The 23,367-nt window shown below is 48.5% G+C and overlaps 1 protein-coding gene across 4 annotated transcripts in view; it reads left to right on the top strand.

Annotated features, from left to right (window-relative positions):
• LOC142897533 (FERM, ARHGEF and pleckstrin domain-containing protein 1-like) overlaps positions 1 to 23,367 on the top strand; it is a 51,292-nt gene continuing 27,925 nt past the window's right edge. The window contains exons 1-2 of one of the 4 annotated variants that reach the window (XM_076039941.1): positions 1 to 332; positions 3,771 to 3,975. In XM_076039941.1, the coding sequence (XP_075896056.1) occupies positions 3,796 to 3,975 (180 nt within the window). In that variant the 5' untranslated portion in view covers positions 1 to 332; positions 3,771 to 3,795. Of the gene's footprint in view, positions 353 to 3,770; positions 3,976 to 23,367 lie in introns of all 4 variants that reach the window. The other 3 variants (XR_012928463.1, XM_076039940.1, XM_076039939.1) reach the window with 3 other exon arrangements.

Genomic DNA, 23,367 nt, shown 5'->3' with positions numbered 1-23,367 from the left:
CGTTCCAGGGCGCCGCTGAGAAGGTGTAGGTGCTGCCTGCCGCTTCCCTCATTGTCTTGACTGGAGGCGACCGGGAGCGGATCCGCCGCTCACTTCAGTCTAATCCCGTCTCTGGCCGGCTCCACTCGCTCGCTCAGTCGTCCGCCATGGCGACCGCAGGAAGCCACCTCTGCGGAGCGAGCAGCCTGTAGCAACTCCAGCCGGAACTCCTCTCTGTCTCTCCCTCCTCCTTGGACGAGGTCGCGGTATTCCCAGCCGCTCCGACTCGGGGCTAATTTCTTTTTTTGCACGTCCGTGGGGATCGAGAGGCGCTTCGAAGGGGGAAGAAACGGGTAAGTGTCGTGCCGCCTAAGTCCTCGCTGTCTCTCCCTTCTCTCCGTGTTGCTCTTTAAGCGAAGTGATTCAACTTGTTTGAGCAGATTAGGGTTAAGTCCCGCCAGTATCTTTGCCGTGTTGTTCTGTGATCCCCTTGGATCTCGAAGGACGGCAAAGAACTACGGCAACCTCCCATCTGCAAAGCCCACTTCACTGTCCTCTGCGCCCTCCGCTCCGGGTTCCATCGCTCAGATATACATACATACCTTTGGCGGCTGTATGGATGGACGGACGCCGCAGCCGCTTGGTTGGGCCGATTCATTGATTTTTCATTCATGTGCTTAATTCCCTATCGAGCTAAGGTGGCTTGAAGTGTGCGGTGCGTGTTGCTGCCGATGCTGCCCAGTTTTGCGGGGAGGCTGCACATGTGTGTTCATGTCACATCTTACTGTACGGGCTGATATAGTCCTGGGCGGGGGGGGGGATTACAGCAGCCTGCTCTATTAACCCACATTACACGATTGGTGTGATATCACACTGCCTGCTCTGTATGTATTGCCACCTACATGCCACGATCGACTGCATGAACATGCATGAATCCAGATGACTGGCCAGCACTTGGACACATGTCACTGTGCTACTGATACTGCAGGAACTTAATATGATCCGTGCCCCACCCAGGTATCCGTGTCCTCTCGCTACCTGGTTGCACCTCTGGCACTTTTCCATGCATGCATGTCACTAAAGGATTCCAGCTGTTGCAAGGGTGGTGGTGGTGGTGGTGGTGGTGTTGGGTTGGGGTTAGACGGCTGGGGCCCCGCCACTTGTGCAGAACCTGAAACACAGAGGAGCCACTGTTTGAACCCTGGGGACCCGTGTGAGGCAGTGGCAGTTCCATGTTGCACACTTGTGGGGAATTTCAAGCAAACACGTTTCAAAGGGGAGGTTGATTTACTCTGAGGAGCCGTTAAAGTCCACCCCACCCTCCCCTCTCCTCCCAGCCACTGTATACTCATGTCAAGGCCTCCAGCTTCTGGAATTAAGGTGGAAGCCGGACAACTGGGTTGAGTGTTTTCAAACTCACGGCTGCCTGGTTGGTGAACAATCCCCAACGGAGAATAAGGGGAAATGTGCTTGTTTGGTGTTGGAGAATAATCACTCTCAAGTCTTTTTACTGTCCTCAGTTTCACTGGCTGCTTTGTTTGAACAGTGTCTGGTTACAAGGCATGCTGCATGTGCAGGTCATGAGTCACAAATTTACAGACGCTCGCCAGGAATCAGGCCAAGTTGGGCTGCTGAGAGACGATCGAATGGTGTGGACAGACAAACGGCTGGCCGGCCGGCCTCCCCATCGGAAAAATACCTGTTTTCCATTCTCTCCCGTCGTGTCACAAAGCAAGTCTGGTTTCCATCACCCCGGGGGGAGTATGTCACACCGCTGTAGTGCTGTGTAAACACTTCTCCGGCCCTAATGGTCGGGGTTACATGGCTTTTTATCAAAGCCCCGATCCACTTGTTGAGTCCAAATCCTCCTAAATCCCCTAATTTGGTCCAGATTTTTTCCTGCCGTTGGATTCGTGATTGCACATTGTTGAAGACGATTATAACGAAAATGATGACATCTCTCTTCTTCCTCCTTGTCGTCTTTACCTTATGATGAAATCGGGAGAACAGAGGACTGATAGTTCGGTTTGTCCTTCGGCGTGACGAACTGGATGCCGGGCGATAAGATAAGGGGCCAATCGATTTGCCAGCCACTGAAAACTGGTCGTCACTGATTAGCGTAATCAAGCAAAAAAAATTCCAAACGTTTGCTAATGGGATTCTATGGCCCGTCCACTGAGCAATCAATGACAAGCAGTTTGGACTGATTGATTTTGCAACTTGGCGTCTTCTCTGTGGAATCCAACCACTCTGAGTAGTACATTTCTTTTTTTTATCGGTGTCAACTTTATTTATTTATTTTACGAGGTGTCCCGTCAGCAGAGTGGGGAAGTACCACGTCGATGCCCCGTCCCGTCCTGTCCCGTCTCGTCCCCGTCCTTGGTCTGTTTTTCCCTCGTGCACTCTGCCGGATTGCATTAGCCACTCCGTGGAAATGCCTTATTCAGCCTTTAGCTCAAAGTTGGCAGCAATCAGTCACCTCTGCGGCAGCTGAACAACTGCCATGCTGGGCCCCCGGCGCGTTGACAAACCGCTTGGTGAAGCCTCGCCGTGACATCAGCTCGATGGAATCGGGGCATGTGAGTGGTCCGAGTGGTTGATGGAACTTTTTCTCTGTTTTTTGTTTTTTTTCTGCAACACAGTCTGCTGTGTCGAGCAGATGCGGAAACTGAATCACTCAGCCTATTATTTCCAACTGTGGTACCTCCAAGATGATGTGACAGTGAAGCAATGCCAGAAACCCAAACCGTCCTGCCAGAGGCTTTGTCTCAGAGCTGCTTTAGACAACAAAAAAAAACACTTTAATCCATCACTTGCTATTTAGACTACTGAAAAACCCACCCTTTTATCGAATGAATGACCTTTAAGTTCTCATGTCTGCAGCGTCTTGCTACGTTGGTCCACAAAACCAATGATCCGATTGATTTGTTTGTCCTCTTTGTTTCGAGAGCTGTCTGTCAGGTGAGAGGAGGGTTAAAGCCTGATTTGAGCTTTGAAACCCAAACGGCACTTGGGGAAAAAAACGAAAACAGAAATAATTGGGCCTCCCACCGGTGGCAATTATCAGCCTTTTAGCGGCGATTGGAATTACTTGATTTGCCAGCAAGGTGTTGGTGTGACACTGAAGGATCCGCAGCTCTTCCTCATGGGGCGCTGGCGCTCTCGCTGCGTTTAACCTGCTGCACTGCTGATACGCTGCACGGATGTTGGAAGCTTGCAACCTTTTTTTTTTATTTAATTGATTTAAAGACTTATGTGGCGCAGTGGTTAGCGCTGCGACCTCACATTAAGAAGGTTGTGGGTTTGATTCTGGGCCTAGGGTCTTTCTGTGTAGATTCTGCCTGTTCTCCCTGTGTCTGTGTGGGTTCTCTCCAGGTTCTCCAGCTTCCTCCCAAAAAACCAAGCATGTGAGATGAATTGGAAACTCTAAATTATCCGTACCTGTGCGTGTGAGTGCAGATGTTTGTCTTTGTCTCTATGTGGCCCTGCGATGAACTGGCCACTTGTCCAGGGTGCCACCCTGCCTTCGCCCTATGACAGCTGGGAGAGGCTCCAGCGGATGGATGGATGGATGGACTTATATTCTGCAAAATCAATTTGCTTCTTCCACTTTTCAGGAAGTGTTTGCTAAATAAGCTCACAAAATCCAGTTCTTTGTGATGTCAGAAAAGAGCTTGATCTTGCAAGCACATTTGCCATTTTTGCCCACAGATATTGTCGACGTCTTGCTCTGATCAAACCACATTCCCAGACATGAACGTGTTTTGTGTTTTGTGTTTTGTGTTTGTCAGCCGCGGGCCGTCAGCGTTAAGCACCATGGCAGAGCCAGACCCTGAACCCATTCCCTCCGGGGCAGGGCAGCGTCTCGGAGCCCCGGAGACTCTTGGCATCAGTACGCTGGATCCGGGCCACAGACCGCCCGCCATGCCCCCCGGACGCCACGTCACCATCAGGGTCCGCATGCTGGACGACACAGAGGAGCTCTTTGACGTCTCGGTGAGTCGCCCGGACGCCTTTTCTTCTCGACAATATTAATAGCAGAATGGTATTTTTTTATTTTTTTTTCCACACAGTAGCCAAGAAGCATTTGCCATTTTTTTTCATCATAGCAGCAGCAGCAGCAGTAGTAGCAGTAGTCTGGTAACAGGTTGGCATGGCAACTGGAATCGCGTTAAATTGTGAAACGCATGGCTGAAACTGTAGGGATCTTTTTTTCTGCCAACGTCGAGGCTTTTAAGGTTTATTATAGTGGCATTTTCTTTTTAATCCCAGGCCTCTTCTGTCGCTGTCATCTAATACGAAGCAGTTTCCTCAGCCATCATGTCTCTATTAAGGCCAACCTATCTCTACCATGATGTGCCATGTGGGTGTTTTTCTTCTCTAAAACGATGTAAGGAAAGCAGGGGTGGCACAGAGCAGCGATTTTGAGTGTTTTTTTTTTTTTTTTGGATGCCTGTGAATGAAACGAGCCGCTGTGTGAATTTCATTCATAATCTCAGGATTTGGAGGATTAACGGCCTCATTACAGAGATCTATTTTTAGCCCCTTTAGTCTAAACTTAGCCGCTGATCAGGAATGATTGATGACATATTTAAAATCATATCGGATGTCCCGGAGCGCTCTAGAAAATGAAACGGGGGATAAATGAAGACTTAAAAAAACCCACAGAACTTAAACCAATGCTTAGCTGGTTTTCATGTTTCCTTTTTAATGGGGTTTTTCTGTTTGACAGAACCGGAGAGAATAATGGCGGCCTTAGACGATGAAAAGATGATAAAACACACCGACACTCTCAGGACTCTTCTGTCATTGTGCTGTTTTAGTAAATGTCACCAGACCATTATTTAATAGCACAAACGTAGGGAGAAACGTGTGGCGCCCCTGTTTTTTTCCCGTAGAGGAACCTCCTCACTGTGCGGCCGCAGAAAAGATGAGTCGATGGCGGACAGTGGGAAGTGGTGGGGGATGGATGGACACAGTAGCAGCCGATCTGTTTGATTTGTGTGAATGGGACTCGGCGTGAGCTGCAGTGTCGGGGTGGATGTGTCACTCTGGCCGCCTCCCAAAGCACTGTGGGTAAATGCCGCTGCTGCTGCTGCTGCTGAAGCAGGTGGCAGAGCTCCCTGTGCATGACCACTAATCTTTCTGGCGCTATCATGTGTTGGACTTAATACTCAAGGCTGAGCAGATTCTCACTGTTGGGTTCCGTTTGATTGACCTGATGTGACCCGGATTGCCGTCGTCTATGTCCTCACCCAGCACCCTGCTTTGTAAGACGTTGTTAGTCAACGGGTGCTGGCTCATGGTTTTTTTTTTTAACCTTGCCCTATTTTTTTTTGCGATGAGATCATGAAGAGAGAAATTGCTTCACCAATATCCAGACGTTGTTCTTTGACTCCGATTTTATTGCCCTGCTTCAGTACTCACATCACAGGCCTCTGGCAGAAATCTGCACTGCAAGACGTCAACTAAAAACTGGGGTTAGGTGTGTAATTAAATCAATTAAATGGTGTTGCAGCCCAGTATTCCAAAATTATTTTGTCCCTGTATTAATCAGGCAAAAAAACCCTCATGTTTAAGTTTGATGTTTACAAATATTTGAGTCTTTCCCCCAAATATTAATTGCAAGCATTCTAGGAAATGTGCATTCCCAATAGCAAACAATGAAAATATTTATTAATTTAAAGGTGAGAACAGTTAGACCTCCCCGACAGTAGGCGACGCCACCCAATCCCATGAACTCTGTATTCAAAATGAAGATCTAAATAATGAATCAGTCCATAGAATTAATTTATTGAGTAAAATATGGTGGAAAAAGAAATGCATCAGCAATAATAAAACCCCCAGGTCCCAGCAGTGTAACAGCAGTGCGTCGTTTCATCTCGACACTTTGACTCTTGCCGCTCCAGAAGTGCTCACAGTGCACATTGGGTTTGTTATTTCCCTGCAGGTGTCGAGCGCTTGAGTGTAACCGATGCCTCAGGTCGGTCCTGTGCGTCTCAAATGACCGCAGCCGCACGTTCGGCCGGCGTCTCGGCCCTAATGCCGCGTGGCGAGGGCCAATAACACTCACGCAGCTCAGAGTTTTCCACTAAATTAGGCTTCTAGTGGCCGCAGCGGGGCAGGGCAAGTGAAGCTGAGACGTTGTCACCGTCACAGACACGGCGGCGAGCGGGCTGGAGATGGCGCTCAGGAGAGGGTAACAAAAGGCCCTCGCCTGCAGAAAGCTTCGTTCACGCTCAATTTAACACACACATTATGTCTTTTAGCTCGAGCCGGCACTCCAGATAAAAATCTCTGTGGGCTCGCTGTTACTCCTTTCTTTAGCCTGGAGGTGGCCGAGAGCAAGTGTTTTCACATGCATCCACTCGACAGCAACACAAAGTTATTACGCTATTAAAAGAAAAAGAAAAAAGAAGGGGGCAACTCGACATCTGGGTCATCGGCATTTCTCCAGTAAAATCTATTTCCACCTTTTTGCTCAAAGCCTTTTTCAGAGACCGAAGGGGATAAAATTGCACGCCAAATGCTTTGTTTGATCAAATTAAAGGCCCAGATGTCTCATAAAAGATGATCTGGCAGTCTGGTTCAGAAGAAGTGCTGAGTTTCAGCAATACAAATCATCTCCCTTTTTTTATTTTCATTTTCTGGACTCTGCAACTGATGACACAACGATCCAGCTAATGTGAATCACCCCCCCCTCCCCCACTCCTCCTCCACTTATCACCCACTCCTGCAGCATTCAGCTGAGTCGCTCCTCAAACAGGTTCTCCAGGCGCTCGTCGAGGAGTTTTTATTGCGCGAATTACAGGCCCCGGTATTTTCAGAATATGCAACCTGTGATTTCACACGTTCACAAGTTGTTGTTTTTTTTCGCTGGGGAAGCGAAGGGGGTGACTCAAAGTGAGGACTGATTCATGGGCCTCTTTCAAACTAAACCCAAGTGTGATTTCAGGCCTGTAACGGATACGACGGGCTTCTCGTCGCGGCTCCTCTTGTTCTGAAGGGGCGACGTTTTCCACCTCAGTGGGCAGAATATCAGATGGTGGAGACACAGAGAGAGGCCTCGGAGGCATCGCCCGGGTCACATACCAGGCCGTGGCCTACTTAGCCCTGCTGCTGCCAACGCTGATGATGTTTGGCTGAATCAGCCTGGGCGCTAATTAGAAGAAACCCATTGCAGGAGTAAATAACATCGGTCTGGTTGCATCCTATTTTTTCTTTCTAGTTGGGTTAAAAAAAAAATAATTGGGGTGGGGTGGGGATCTTTTTGAGTCTAGGATGAAACGAGGCATCTTGCTCCCGTCCCCTCTGCCCGTGCGGGTTCACTAGAGCAGGAAATCCAGACGGCGGTCCTCCAGGCTGACTCATGGCCTCACGCTCGCCGTCTGCGCTGATGTTTTGACGCTCATGTCTGCCGACGGCTGGTGGTGGAAGCTGTGGCGGGAGCTTCCCGCTCGACTGGGCGACACGGAGGGGAAACAATCAAACCCTGCTGCTGCTGCTGCTGCTGGAACTCCGCAGCGTCCAACCAAATACGGAATATTCTGCTTCTTCTTTCCAACTGGCCTCGGCCAATCAGACGCTTGCTCTCTGTCCATGACAGCCATTGCACGCATCTGTTTATTTGCTCTGTTTTGTTTTGTTTTGTTTTTCGTTTAAAGCCTCCCTCACGCCGAGGCACCTTCAGTCCATTAATTACACGAGTCTTTATCTCTTGGCATTTCCACTCGCCTTCCGTGCGAGACGTCGGCCCGGCACGCACACACACACTAATTGGAGTGAAACGTGGCGCTCCGCTGTTCTTAATCGCGGCGCAGCAGCGCTCTGGAACCTTTTACGCTCGGATGGTTTGTTTTCCATATCGAGACTCTGCCGCCGCCGCATCAGCTTCGTTCGCAGTGAATAGGAGAGAGAGAGAGAGAGAGAGAGAGAGAGAGAGAGAGAGAGAGAGAGAGAGAGAGAGAGAGAGAGAGAGAGAGAGAGAGAGAGAGAGAGAGAGAGAGAGAGAGAGAGAGAGAGAGAGAGAGAGAGAGAGAGAGAGAGAGAGAGAGAGAGAGAGAGGGTTCCATCCATGCTCTCATATCTTGTGGTGATGTCGCTGCTTTAGGGTGGCTAAAAAATAATAATCGATTAGCCAATTAATTTATAGTGACAAGTTCATACAGAAATTAACTTAAAGCATATTCTCAAGATTCCAAGAATATTTATGTCTACCATGCAGTGGTCAGCGCTGCCACATGGTCTCCCTGTGTGTGCGTGGGTTCTCTCCGGGTTCTCCGGCTTCCTTCCCACAGTCCAAAAACATGCTTGTCAGGTCAATTGGAAACTCTAAATTGTCCGTAGGTGTGTATGTGAATGTGAATGGTTGTTTGTCTCTATGAGGCCCTGCGATGAATTGGCGACTTGTCCAAGGTGTCGCCCTGCCTTCGCCCTAAGACAGCTGGGAGAGGCTCCAGCAGAGCCCTGTGACCCTGAGCTCAGGAAGAAGCTGGTATGGAAAATGGATGGATGGATTTATCTCTAGCAACTTTGTAGGAATCGTGCTGCCTAAAATTTAAATTTCAAACATTTTTCATTTTCATTTAAGTTGAACTATTGGTATATTGGCGTCCTGTTATTTTGACCATCCCATAACTCACCATTATCATGAAGCATTAACTCCTCCACCGATCAAAGACAACCTTTACACTAAAGGTCAGCTGCTTGTGGGCTTTGGCCTCCGACAGTGCGCAGGATAAAAAAAAAAATCCAATGTTCAGGGCCGTTAACCTTATTAGCTGCATGAAACCATGTGACCAGGCTTTCCCACGAATCCACTCTATCATCTCCATGGCTGGACCCGCCCCTAATCACAGTCGTTTTTCAGAGCTGGTCACAGCAGATTGCAGGCGGATGACAAAAACACACACACACACACACACAAAAAAAAAACAATCACCTGTCCGTGACCAGTTGCGTTGAATCCATCTGGAGACACGTCATCGAGCCGCAGGTTCTCTCCCATGACTAAACCAACATGTTAGCCGAGCCGCTGCAGCTGTGACCAGGCGTTGAAACAGGGACTCTCTCTGTCCTAAATGCTTCTGAAGAGGTGCCGCCCGCCGCCGCCACCCTTCCCCTCCGCACGCCGTCGGCCATTCATCGTGAAGGGAAGCAATTAGAACAGCTCCGGCGAGCCTTGTTGGCGGCTGAATGGCAGCCACAGTGCCACTTAATGAGTAGAAACGTGATGAAGGGGCTCCTTTCAGAGGCGTCTTCGACGGCCTCTCAGTGGGCGTTGAATGACTTCGCTGACCGGCCGTGCGGAGAACATGTTCCTGCCCCGGCGAGGAACCAGTCGCTGTTCAGGACGCATTAAAAATCTAAGCATTAGCGTCAGTCTGAGAATAAATTGCGTGGTAAATTGCAGCAGGTCGTTATTTTTCATCCCAGACGCCACTGCATCACACGATTAACCACCGCCTCCCTCAAAACTGAATAGATTTAGCCCTCTGTTAACAGCCTCCTGTAAAAAGTGGGGATTTTTCTGGACCTCCCACATCTGCTGAATGGGACAAAGTCCAGAACAAACAGCTGTGACCTTGTGACATCACAAAGGTCAGATTCTCAAAGGTGACAAACTCATTGTTCAAGACTCAAGATCTGTGTTGTCATTATGCAAGCAAAATTAAGATTTGATGAGCACAGGTCTATTTAAGTTTTCAGAACCTGGAACCTCTGAATACTTGCAAGTTGGTTAAATACGAGAAAGACTGGAAGTGGTTGCATCCCACAAGATTTTGTTGTCGGGCTTTTGCCATACTACCAACATATTTTCATTGTAAATGCGATGCAGCTGCTGCTAGTTTTGGCAGTAGAATACAATTATTCATGTACATTTCATTTACAGCAACTGTAAAAAATAACTGTGGACAAAATCCCTGCTATTCACCGCCGCCTGCATCAGAGGAAACTCCTCACTCGGCGAGACACGTCGGCCGGACTAATTGAAATTCAGCCCACGTCGCTCTGTGCAGATTTTCAGGTTCTCGCCGTTCCACGTCTCGTGCTTGCGCGTCTTTTTTAAAAGGCTGCGCGTGGACTCGTAAAAAGAGGAAGCGGGAGTGGGCTCGGAGCGCCGGGCCAGGGAACAGTCTCGTCTGGGAGCGAGTGTGTTTTAAATCCGGTTAAACTGCCGGCTGCGCTGGGGACACGCTCTGCTGCTCGCCGCCCCGGCCCGGCGGCACAGTTGGTAGGGTTGGATGATTTGGGAGTTGGGAGGTGGAGGGAGGCGATTTGACCACCAGTGTGTCTTGATGAGCTGTCATTGGCTGAGAATGAGGGAGGGAGGGAGGGGGGGGGGGCGGATTTTATTGGCCGTTGAGGAAGAAGAAGAACATTTTTGCACATTTTTAAAAGAAAAAACTGTCGGTGCACATTTTTCAAATCGCACCATCCTGTTTGAGATGAAGGCCCTGGGGTTTTTAATAAATCCATTAACGATTAATTGATAAGTGCAGATTTTTCCTGAGAATCTAAATTTAACAATGAAAAATGTAAAAGGAAGACATTCTTTCACCCATTTAAATAATGTTTAGGGTCCAGTGTGACCCATTCTTACATTTAACAGTAAAAACACCCTAAACATTTATCCTCTGACTTTAAGTTGACTTCTAATGGGTCACATTTCAACTAATTTTTTTTTTTTTTTTAAGTTGTTTAAAGTAACTTGTTCTAGGTATATTAAGACCATCACAGTATCTACAGGTGAATTGCTCTTTCCTGCCACTACACTCTTATAATGATTTTAACTTCCCGTGTAAAAAATGTTCAATTAATCGCGACCAATTGAATTTAATTGATTAAAATCATAATTGTAAATTAATCGATAGTCGATTAATTGTTCCCTAACGATACATCCCTATTCTACACACAAAAATACAAACATTAACGGTTTGTTCCATTATTCCAACAGGAATACTATTTTATCTCATTTCCCATTCCGTTTTTCCTTCAAAAGGAATAAAAGAATCGCCTCGAACACGGACAGTGACATGATCTCCATCCATTTTGCCGGGAGCGAGGGTTAACGCCTGCAACCCTGGTCAGCGAGCAGAAATAGTCACTGACTAGCAATGAAGAATGAACGAACCCAGAGGAACAAAAAAAAGAAGCCAGATGGAGCAAAAAAAAAAACTGGAAACAGAAGTTGACGGTGCCGACGGTCAACCCATCGCCTCCACTCCCATCCCCCTCCAGAGGACCGGCTCCTCTTTGTGGAGTTGCAAGCAAAAAAAAAAATGGAATGTTGGAGACTGCGTGCAGACAAATAGCGCCTCTTTGATTTTTATCCCCCCCGCCCCCCGCTACCCGGGAGAAATGCTCGCAGCCTGACTGGGGAGCCAGTCGGAGGGGCCTTGATGCGGCAAGGAAGCCGGGAAGAACCGGCATGTGATGTTCTGCCACTGCCGTCTGGCTCGCTCACTCATCCTATTTGCTCACTTAAGGGGGAGACGTTCCCAGTTTCTTCCTTCGCTTTGCCTCATCTAATCCGCGTTCTCCTCCCCCCAGTCTTGGAGGTGGGTGGGGGGGTTCTCTGTTTTCCTCCCCACTCTGTAACCTTCAAGCTGCAGGATGCGCTTCGGGGTGAGGTGGGTTTTCTTTTCTTTTTTTCTTTTTTTTTTTTTTGAAGAAGAAGAAGAATCACGTCCGCAGCAGCTCCGAAAGGCCACATGGACTCACGCCGGTCTGAGTGAGGGGTTGCCATGGCAACGCAACGGTGCCGGGTGAGGAGCGCGTGCACTGCACCGCCGCGCTCCGCCCTCCGCTGATGTGTTGCCACGCTGAGCCAGAGAGGAGGGGAGGGGGGCGGGACTCCCCGCAGAGCATTAATGAATGAGCAGGACAAACACACATTTATCCGAAATTATGTCGCCCTGCGTGAAGAGATTTGCCTTAATTCACTTGACTTTTCCCTTAAAAATGACTCATCGGCGACAGAAATGTTCCACAATTCTCCACCGTTTGACCTATTTTTATTTATAACCATATAAACATTTAATGCTCCCTTGTAAACCAAACTGTCAGCTTGTCTCCTAAAAAGGTGTTTTGTTTGTGAAAAGGCGGTGGTAGGAGTAGAACAGGGAGCGAAACACACACACAGGCACACTGCACACACAGGCACACTGCACACACAGGCAAAACGCACACACCGATCGTGAGTGACATATTCAGGAGACGCAACCTACCTCGACGTGCACCGCGGGCGCGCACGAGCGAGTGTCGCCTCTTTGTGTTCGCGTCCCTTTACTTTAAATATGACTGACAATAAGTTTGGGGGAAAGGATGGGCGGGTGTTCGGGGGCGGGGGGGCGGGATTATTAGCTCGTCTCGCTTCTGCTGCTTATTGACCTAGTTTTTCCTGGAAGATGACATTATGTTTGGGGTGAGGAGGATTTTTTTTTGGGGGGAGGGGTCGCAAATCTCGGTGCCACCGTGAAAATGTAAATGTGAGTTTGGGGCGCGGCTTCAAAGCTCTGGCGGATCTGAGGGGGTTGCAGTCAAAGATGATTTTTTTGGGGAGGGTAAGAAGAGTGAGTGTGTGTGTGTGTGTGTGTGTGTGTGTGTGTGTGTCGGGGGCGGGGGCGGGGGGTGTCGAAGGTGGGTTTCATGTGAGCTGCACTGAAGCAAAGGAAACAGTTGAGGCGTTCAGGTGCCGTGCATCATTGTCGCAAAGGCCCGGACAAAAATAAAAATACTCCCATGCCTCGGCTCACATGACCTCTGACCCCTCGGTTGCCTCTCTCCCATGGCATGAAATGAAAATCCCGTAGTGGGAAGAGTACGGAGCCATCTCCCTCCCTCCTCAAGCGTAACTGAGCCGTGGGGGCAGAGAAGGACAGGAAGTGGCTCATTGTTTGGAAAAGTCACACGCATTATACGGTCACCCAACAAAGTTGCCTCCCGTAATTTTGTGGGGCGGGGGGGAAATCGCACATTAGCCTCTCAGCGAATTGGCGTCTTTATTTATATGTTGAAAGGAAGCTTTGCTAACCACCAGCGTTTGAAGTTGCAACATATTTACAGGTTTTATTTGTAATTTACTTCACATCCTTGAAAAGTAGAGTACCAATCTTGAATATGAATTTGATAATTAAAAATCATATCAAAGATTTTTTTTGGAGAACCCTGTGTGTTGTTGCCAATCAAGCCATTGGAATGTCATAATTCCCCAATGAAAATGTTGACAAATGTAAAAAAAACAAAACAAAAAAAACAAACTCATAGTAATTTGCTGTTCTGTTACAAAGGGGAGCTTTCTGCTAGTGTGTGGGACGACCCCACCATCAGTTCCCGCCCCTCCCCCCTAACAACTCAGGCATGTCGAAGCGACCACCCCAGAAGCCGGCAAAGTTAGCAGAAAAAAAAAGAAAAAAAATGGAAAACAACTCAAATGCAGTTGGAAATAAATGATGAATCAATTATTTAGTGCCTACTGCTTTGCTCTGATTAATCAATCAAGCCACAGATTCTCCAAACGTGAGCAAGCGACGCGAATCCCTGAGACCATTTCTATGGATGTGGACGACGTGGCTGAGCGAGTCATTGACGAGCCTGCATCCTTCTCTCTCACGGCTCCCCCTCCAGTGGTAACGTTATTCTTAGAAGCAGGCCCAATTTAGAAATCCGTCATCTGCGGGTCTGGTAAACAAACCCGAACGGCGTGATTCCCTCTCAGGAATATTTGTTGCACGTTTCCCGTGAGAGACGGATGAACGGAGGGTTATTTTTAAAACGGGAGCAGCTTAACGGGCGGACGTGAGCTATTTACTGTTGTCGACGTGGCAAAATGAATTCTTTTGCCCCGCCGTCTCCACGCCGCTTTCCGCCAGAGGCGTGAAAAGGCGAACACGGCGGCGGCGACGGCGACGACGGGAGTCAAACAGAGACAGACGGCGGCGTCGAGGAGGATGAAGACGTTAACTCGGCTCTGGAAAGCACCTGACAGCGGCAGGTGACGTGTGACAACAGTGTGCTGCAGTGTGCACAGGTGCTCCTGGGGTGGTGGGGTCTTTACAAAGAGGCCTGTTCCCATGGTAACAGAGATGGACTTGGTCCTGGTGAAGATCTGGCTGTTTGTATCGCCCGAGGGAGGAGGGAAGCTTGTGAGGTCGATGCTGTCGGAGGGGTCACAGACGTCACTGCTGCCTCTGTTTGTTCCAGAGCGGGGAGTGAAATATTGGAATTTGGGATAAAATGGAGTTGTGGTTGTGTTGGATGGATCGGATTTTTTTTTTCTCAAAGGAAAACCTTTGTATTCGTGTGTGTGTGTGTGAGTGTAAATTCTACTGCTGCGCCTTCAACCCTCAGCACCAGAGGATTCCTATGAATCCCTGTGGATTCACTGCAGACTCCTCACATTCACTGCCTCCCAAGACTTACTGATTGATCCCTTCTTCTTCTTCTTCTTCTTCTTCTTCTTCTTCTTCTCCTTCTCCTTCTTCTCCTGGAGGTCCTGTCACTTACCGTGTTCACCGTGCTTGTTTCATGCCTTTTGAAGGAAAAACTGAATGGGATTTGGGCTAAAATAAAAGAGTGTGTCATGTGTGAAGGAGTAAGCCACTGATGTTTGTCATTTTGTGGATGGAGTCCCAGTTGATTCAACCCCAGTGCCTTCATCTCAAAGAGGATGGTGCGATTTGAAAGATGTGCGCCGACAGTTGTTGAGTTGATCTGTCTTTGAAGAAAATGTGCAAAAAAAAGAAGGTGTGCACTGACGGCCTTGAAGTCGACGCCTTTAGCCGGAGTCGCCAACATAACCAGCAGCGATCCCTGTGAGGTTCCCTTCACATGTTGTATTCCCCTCCGGGGGGGCGTCTCCCTGTCCTCCTGACTTCACATCTGGCCGACATCACACAGGGTGTGATGGGCGTGGCTTCACAGCTGCCCCCCCCGCCCCCCCCCACACACACACACACACACACACACACACACACCACCACCACCACCCCTGTGATGTCCTCATGGTCTCACCTCCCCAGGGCCCCCCCCACCTTCACCCCGCATCAGAGCAGAGCCTTTAGCACAGAGCCGCTGCTCCTCACTGAATTATGAATTTCTCATTTCGATTCACAGGCTGTAATTACCACGTCGGGACCCGTGCTGGCTGCACCCTATCGTCAGATTTATCCTTGATCCTGCGGTGTCGTACAATACGGCCGCTGCCACGGCTTCACCTCCTCCTCTTCCTCCTCCTCTTCCTCCTCCTCCTGCTGCTGCTGCTTATCAGTGTGAAGAGCGGCAGCACGGCTGCTCTACTTTTTCCTCTTTCACTTTTCCCTCCCGCGCTCCAGAAAGCCGCCGTCTCGCCACTCTGGGTCCGTTTTTTTTTTTTTCACTTTTTTTTTTTCTTTCTCCCCTGTCAGCGCCGTCGCTCGGCGTGCCGCTAAGTCCCGCCCGCCATGAAGCACGCTCGACATGTTGCATATCAGAATTTCTCCCTCAGCCGGACCGCACTGCCTCCCACGGCTGCCCGGGAGGTAATTGAATTTGGCCTCTCTTGGGGGAGATGGAAGAGATGTGTGTGGTGTGTGTGTGTGTGTGCCCGTGTGTGTGTGTGTGTGTGTGTGTGTGTGTGTGTGTGTGTGTGTGTGTGTGTGTGTGTGTGTGTGTGGGAGGGAGGGAGAAGATGAATGAAGCACAGATTGAAGGAGAGTGGAGGTGGTGGAGGGGTGAGAAGGGGGAAAAAAAGAAAGTGAGATCCCACAGCGTCAGTCCAGGATGCACACATGCCTGCCGGACAGGTATTGACCTGGCAACGTCTACCCCTCCCCCACTCCCCCTGCGCATTAAAGGCTTGCAGACTGATTTGTGTATTTGTTTATTTTTGTGCTTCCCGAAGAAGAAGAAGAAGAAGAAGCAAATTGGAGTTATTTAGAGTTCAGTTCCTTCCTTCACTTCCAGTTTGGGCTCCTTAAAGTTGACTTGTGAGCATCGGAAACTGTTGATCTCTCAGGGCCTGTCTCCACAGATGTGGAGGAAGAATCAAAGTGCTGCTAAATGGAACTAGACAGGATATGCAGCACTGTAAGCAGCATCTCCGCCTGCATTTACACTACATGCTTCAAGTGACCCAGTTTTCCCCCACCACCCTCTCTAGTGGCGCTGAAGGGATTCGTGACGCGACTGCAAAAAAAGAAAGCAAGAAATTAGACCCTGTCAGGTCGCGACGAGGCCTGCAAATTAATTTGGATGCCAGTGACTCTGCAGTCAAAACAGGCTGACTGGATGTTTCCTGGAGTCATTGTCATTGGGAAGTGACTGATGACACGTTTTAATGAAACTATTACTCATGCCAGTTAATACGTCCACGGCGCTAATGGGCCTGTGTCTTCTCTGCTCCAGCTTGAAATGACACTGCCGATCTGTGCGCCCCCTGGAAGTGCTTTGGAAAACTGCACCCGTGTGTGTGATTTTGTTCCTTTTTTTGATTTCCTTCTCCAGGATCTTGGAATTGTGTCTTTGCATTAAGGCTGCTTCAAGTTTAAGGAAGGTTAAAGCAGGTATTAATGCAGACAGGGGTCAAAGGTCACCCTCGGTAGTTGATGTATGCGGGCTGCCAGAAAACGTCAGACATTGGCAACAAGTTCTGGAGGAGCCATTGAGGGCGTGTGGGTGTGAATCCAAACCGTTGGACGACCGAGTCGGTGCTCTGGTCTGTCGTGACCGTCAGAGTGAATCCGTCATTTCGACCGCGACAGCCCGCTGTCAGAGTCGTAATGAATTCCTCCCAGTTGTGCGTCCTTGTGCAGGGAAAGGGGATTAAGAGAGGAGCTCCAGTTCTGCCGCTCGGTTCTGTCAAGATCCTCCCCGAGAATCTCAAACCCCCTCCCCCTCTAGCTCCCCCCCCCCCCATCACTCTCCTACGTGATTGTGTCAAGGTTGCGTTTACGGAGCGCAAGAATTTATGGCTTAATGACTGTTTTCCGCCTGGCGCCTCAGGTCTTGTGGGTTTTAATGCGAGGCCCGCTGACATGGGGTCAGTTGACCTTCCTTAAGTGGGGAGGCAGCGCAGAAAAACACACATTCAGGCCGGTACAAATACATCAGGTGAGGGAAATTACACGGTCCACTGATAAGCACGTGCTTTAAGTAAAGCAATTAGCGGTCGCAGAGAAGCATCGTTTTGTGATGTTTGGATGAATTACGCTGCAACATTGAGTGAAATACTGGAGTATTTATTGATGATACCTGTTGCTATTGTTCTTTCTAGCTTGGAAAAATATTGTTTTTACTTGACTGCAAATATGACCCAATTTGTAGCTAATAGCGCCGTCCACACCGCGCACATCTGGGACATTTCCATTTTCATGCAAATGACAGAACAGGAGGTTGAAAATGTTGGTAATGAAATCCAGAGGTAGTCGCACGAAGAAGGGATAGATTTATTTCCAAATTTGGTCAATCAGCAAGGTTTTTTCTACAACTAATTGATGTTTTCCGTAAATCAGAAAAAGAGGGAAAACTTGGGGGGGGGGGAATCACGCTCGCTTGAGGGGTTTTTTTGGGCTTCTGCAAAAGAGCGGAAACGCAGAAGGAAACACTTTTGGCAGTAATTTTTTTTCCATTTTCCCCTCTGTGCACTGCAACTTGGCTGTTACACTCCCTCATGTTTCCCCATCACGTCAATCACCCGCATATCAAACTGTTCCCTTGCCAGGGCTTGGAGAATTTGTGTTTGTTTCCAGCCCGAAACTTGTACTGCAACATTTCAGCATCCGTGCGGGAAAACCAGTGGCCGTGTTTGTATAAAGTCGCTGGATGATTCATTTTATAAATCAGTCACAGCAGCGCCTGCCCTCCTACTCCTCCCCCGCCCTCCGCACCGAGGAGCCCGAGGGGAATCCTTGCATCACACTTTCGTTCAAGTTCCTTCGCTGTTTAAAAAGTGACCGACCGCTGCCGCCGGCTCACTGATCCGACGCCGGCTGCCCGTTTTTTTTTTTTTTTTAAAGCTCTTAAACGCACCGAAACACTCGTGTTCGCCTCTCATCTATAGTTCATGCGCTGTTGAATTACTCAGAGCGACGCCGGCCGTTTCGGGAAAAAGCTCTTTAAACCGCGACGCTCTGAATCACGAGGCCGCTGCTCCAATTTCCAGATCTGTGCGCGCGTGCGCGCGTGTGCGCTAAGCATACAACACTTTAAGAGGAAATTGGGTGTGAGAGGCCGCGCAGAGGGTGCGGCTAGAGCGCCCTCTGTGTTCTAGATCCGCTATTACGGCCAGCGACGTGCGTCCCTGCTGTGTAAAAGTGGTTCGGCGCACGTGACGCTGCGACAACAAAACTCTTAAATGGGGGTTTTCACCTCGGTACGCCCTCTCAAGTCTTCACGCCAGGGCCTATATGAGCAATTACACAGCCACCCTTGGCTGCTTCGCGTCCTCCTGCGTTATAATGGGCAGCGCGCGGCTGCGGCTAATGTGCTGCGACAAATACTTTGGGTCGCCGCCTGTAAATGTTGCTGAGTCACACGACCCTCGTTAGCCCGACGGTGTCTCGAAATGATCTGCGTTGGATTGTTGCTCCTCTTTTCTTTTTTTTTTAACGGCCAATTATCACGTCGGCGTATTTAACCGTTTCCGCCGCCGTTAGCTCCAGTTAGCTGCGAGCCGGCGGCGGGGAGGAGAAACGGGGCAAAGCTTCTCATTGTTAAACAAGAGGCCGGAGACACTTTAAACTCAGGGCCGGCGGCTTAACTCCATTGATCATTTAAATCCTCTGACATACAGACGGGATCTGTGCGGATCGAATGTTAATTATCGTCCTGTGTTGCTTTACGATGATCAGAAGGATGCAGACATGACCGATGTGGTTGTGCAGTTTGTGAAAGCTTGATGGTGTTTGCCTCGTTCTCTTGCTCTTCTTCGTGTTTTCATTTAGCTTTTCAAAGCCTTGTCAAAATTGCATATTCAAAATATATAAATAAATAAATAAATTCAATTAAATTCAGCATAACATGATTAATGCAAAATATGCCAAGTGCATTTTAAAAAAAAAAAAATATGTGCCAGGATGGAAAAAAAGAGCGACGCTTTCACTTCACTCAGGCACGATGCGAGGAGGCGGCGGCGGCGGCGCTGCTAAAGTGTCCGAGCGAATATTTAATTGCGTTTGTTGGCAGCGCACTGACAACAAAAGTCCAAGAGAGCGAGCGTCTTAGCGTCCTCTCTTAATAGCCTCACCCCAGGGAGGTGTTTTATGCCCCCGCAGCCGAGAGTGCTCTCTTGCTTGTTGACCTTAATCCCATCACAGGAAGAACCTTGTGGCCCTGATGAGCCCCCCCTCCCCCGCTCCCACCACTGCCCGCCCGCCCGCCTGCCCGCCTGCACTCAGAGGGGGGAAATCCCCGCTGTGTGCGATTGTGTGTGCTGTGCACCAACATCCCTTCAATATCGCACTTCTCTGCAGAGTCATCAGATTACTTAAAATTATCGCTCTTTCAACATCTGATATACTTTATCAGAGGAAAGCTGATAAACACACCCGGATTTTAGTCCAGGCTTCTGTTTATCTATCGCATATATGCGGCTGAAGCTTTTTCAGTTTTTATTTTTTTCAATGCACACGCACAATGCTGACGCTCTTGGTAGTTTAGTTTTGTTTATTTTTCAGACTGTGGTCATGTTGTTTCTTTCTCTGCGCTAAAAACGTTGAGTGAATTCGGGCAACCTTCCTGTGAGCACATACAGTATATGAAACAGACAGTGGTGCTAAAGGTTGCTTCAGATTAAATAATCATGATTGATGTTTAAACAAGAAAGTTGGACTTTTACCACACGGTCTTGGAGAGAAATCCTAGTGTTTTTTTTAACTGAACGGTGCCGTCCGTCATTTTCTTTCTTCACACTCAGCCGATCGCAGTATTGATTGTTGTTTCACACGTACCGTAACGATCATGTGATAATTCAGGATGTGCGGTGATTAAGTCGCCCCGCGGTGACCTTTTAGGAATTTCTTCGCAAAGCCGTTGACTGTAAACCAAACCGCATCTCTCCAGAAACCCTCCACTCTGACAAGTCGCTCTGACCTATTTAAGCGGAACCTAAACCCGTCTGCGTGCCGCGGGGCTATATTTGTGTTTGGATGTGCACTACCACTACAGCCGTGCGCGGCGCGCTAACCCAGCTACATCACAGGGCACGGACGGGGCTGCTGGATTTGCCGCTCTGGACGCTAAGTAGTTTAGGGCTAATCTCAAGGAGGCTGATTGATTGGCCTCGCTGGTTGGCGCCGCATGTGCAGCTGTCATTATTTATTACCGGTGGAGATTACACCCGACGCGTCCTGCAGGAGACCCGCCGCCTCCTTCTCTCCAGGCCTAGGAGAGATTCTCTGCAGCTCTTAGCGCTCATCCCCCTCCCGTGTGTGTGCGTTCCCGAGGTGGAGCGACGGCCCTCCGTCTCCATCATCACTGAGCTGAGACGTTCGATTGGCCGCCTAGGCCAAAACTTGGCACTTTGTTCCTCAGCAGCCTGTGTTTTAGCTGCGGAATGAGACAGGCCGAGTCGGACTAAAGACACTTACATTGAGCTGTAAGGGGGAGGAGCTCCTTGGCAGTCTGTCATGCAGGAGAAATCAGCTTTTTAAAGGGTTTTTGTTTTTAAAAGTGGGTTTGTATCAGGTGTCATCCATTTGTAATGTTAACACTGGAGTTTTTTCAGGTATTCTACCCATTATCAGATCCCATTAACCAGCATTCTGATCTACGGCCCTCTGCTTAAAATTTTAGCTATCTTGCTGAAAGTTTTGGATCTCCTCAAAAAAATGTAGCTCTCCTAAAGGTTTTAGCTCTTTTAGTAAAGGTTAGCTCTCTCACTAAAAGTTTTAGCTCTCTCGCTAAAGGTTTTAGCACTCTTGCCACTTGCTAAAGGTTTTAGCTCTCTTGCTAAAGGTTCTCTCGCTAAAAGTTTTAGCTCTCATGCTAAAAGTTTTAGCTCTCTTGCTAAAGGTTTTAGCTCTCTTGCTAAAGGTTCTCTCGCTAAAAGTTTTAGCTCTCTTGCTAAAGGTTTTAGCTCTCTCGCTAAAGGTTTTAGCTATCTCGCTAAAGGTTTTAGCCCTCTTACTAAAGGTTTTAACTCTTGTGCTAAAAGTTCTAGCTCTCTCGCTAAAGGTTTTAGCTCTCGTGCTAAAAGTTCTAGCTCTCTCGCTAAAGGTTTTAGCTCTCGACAAAAGTTTTAGCTCTCTTGCTAAGAATTTTACATCTTTGGTGAAAGGTTTTAGCTTTCTTGCTGGAACGGAACGGAACGAACAGCAGTGTTAGCGGGTGGAACTAACTGCTGTTTGGGTGTGTTATCCCTAAGCTTGTCATCTTCAGTCACCTGTTATTGCCTTTGGCTGTGAGCTCGCAAAGTCGACTTTATTAATTATGCTCCTGCTAATGCCCTGCATTGTACCGATGCCCTGCGCGATTAAACCTTCTTTCTCTTCCGCCACTGTCGTTGCCTCACCGGTGTCGGGGCTGAGCAGACGTCACAGTGATTATGCAGATGAGTGTGTCTGCGCCGATATTAACCAGCTGTTGTTTACACAGGCGGGCCGCTGCCACATTTACCTTTCAGATATTCACTCTGTGGTGGGAATATGCCCCATCTGTTTTGTATCTGATGAATGCGAGTGGGCGAGAGGTGCGCTAGTTCACCCAGCCCAACTGATCTGTTACCGTCGGTCTGACTTCAGCGCTGCACCTTGAATAGTCTGAGTTAATTAAAATAACTTTTTTATATTAATCTTAACTCTTTAACCCGCAAAGTTTTGCCTTTGTTTTGGGCAAATTCACCTTGTGATGGCGGCTGGGTTGATTCCAACTCTTCCAACTCAGTAATTTGTTCTCCAATACAGCCAGCACTGCCAGTCTGTCTTTAAATTTCAATGGATTCCAAAACCACTAACCTCAAAGGCAGGAGGCTCAATAGTGAGAATTGACTGTTCCAAGCTCCACTGAAAAACCACAGAAGAAGAAGCAACTGAAATGGCTGCTGCCAAAGAGATTAGCGTGGATGCTGCAGTAGCAACAGCCTGAGGGAACTGGATGATGTTTTTGCGTTTTTTTTAAACTATTTCACCCAAGTCTTGACCAGTTTTTAGCAAAAGTCCTATCTAAACAATGCGGTGCAGCAACACATCTAGTTGGTTTCCTTGAATGTGACGAAAAAAAAAAGTTTCGAGTTTCAGAGTTGAAAAGTGGAGTTTTCCTTTTCAAACACGTCTCTTTAACTGGATGGAGATGTGATATAACATTTATGAAACATTCACCATGAAAGCGGTGCCTGGATTTTGCACTTAGCCAACAGATGACTTCCTCTGCTCTGCTTTGCTGTTTTCTGGGAAAAAAAACTGTCAGTGCTGAGGGCCCTGGAAGGCAAATTTTTATTTCTCGGACGGCGAAATCCATATGAAAGTTGCAGAGTTCTTCCCTACTTTGCACGCTTTGTGTGCAAAATGCAGTGAACGGACGGCTTGTCGACGCCTGTGTCCGGACCCGCCCACGACGGGACTCATCTCTCTCAGTTACACCCAATTAATCTCTCAATTAACCTATTGATTGCATTCAGAGTTACAGTGCACAGGTGTATTCACAGCCACTGTCTGCAGCAGCCTGCAGGTGGTTCCTGTTGCAGAGAGACGACACACAGACTAACTGTTGTTTTGCTCAAGTGACTCGCAGTGCTGGATAATTGAATTGAACTGAGATCTCAACACGCTGTATTTTCAAGCCTTTCACCGCCATTTTTATAAAATAATTCTACAGCTTGAAGCTCAGTGTGCGTCACATTTTGCTTTTGTTGCGATTTTGTGAGGAACATCAACCGTGCGTTTAATAATCAACACCTCAACGTGAGTCTGTCCAATTACTATGAACTCTTCTTCTACCGCTCTGCCTGTATTGGAATTCATGCACATCTCTTTCCAGGTCAGCTCTCATTCATCAAAACTTTCCATTGTAACTCGGCGGCAGCAGTTCAAAATGCATTATTCATTCCTTCAGTCGACTTTCTTTTTAGCTTTAAACTGTAAGTGGTGTCTCTCGCCTAATGTGAGATGACGTCCCCTCCTCCCCACACTGACGGTAATCCCTGTTTCTGGGTGGTTAGCGGGCGGGGGCGGGGGGGTGGCAGAGGTGTACTGGAGAAAAAACCGGCTCGGCTCTAGAATTTGGAGAGCTCTGAACGTGATCCAGGCAGATGTAGAAGACAGAGGCCAACTTTTTTGAGGGTGGGCTGGGGGAAGGGGGGGGGGGGGGGTGCAATTCCAGCTGCCACTTGCTTCCTGCTTATTTTTTAATGAGCTTCAGTCGTGACAGAATTCTACGCAGCTCGCTACATCCGTCGGTGTGACTTCAGCTCGA

This window comes from Nelusetta ayraudi, unplaced genomic scaffold, assembly GCF_046127955.1.
Source record: "Nelusetta ayraudi isolate G7.1 ecotype Tasmania unplaced genomic scaffold, CSIRO-AGI_Nayr_v1 ptg000060l, whole genome shotgun sequence".
Classification (NCBI taxonomy): domain Eukaryota; kingdom Metazoa; phylum Chordata; class Actinopteri; order Tetraodontiformes; family Monacanthidae; genus Nelusetta; species Nelusetta ayraudi.
This window is presented reverse-complemented; position numbering and strand designations above follow the sequence as displayed.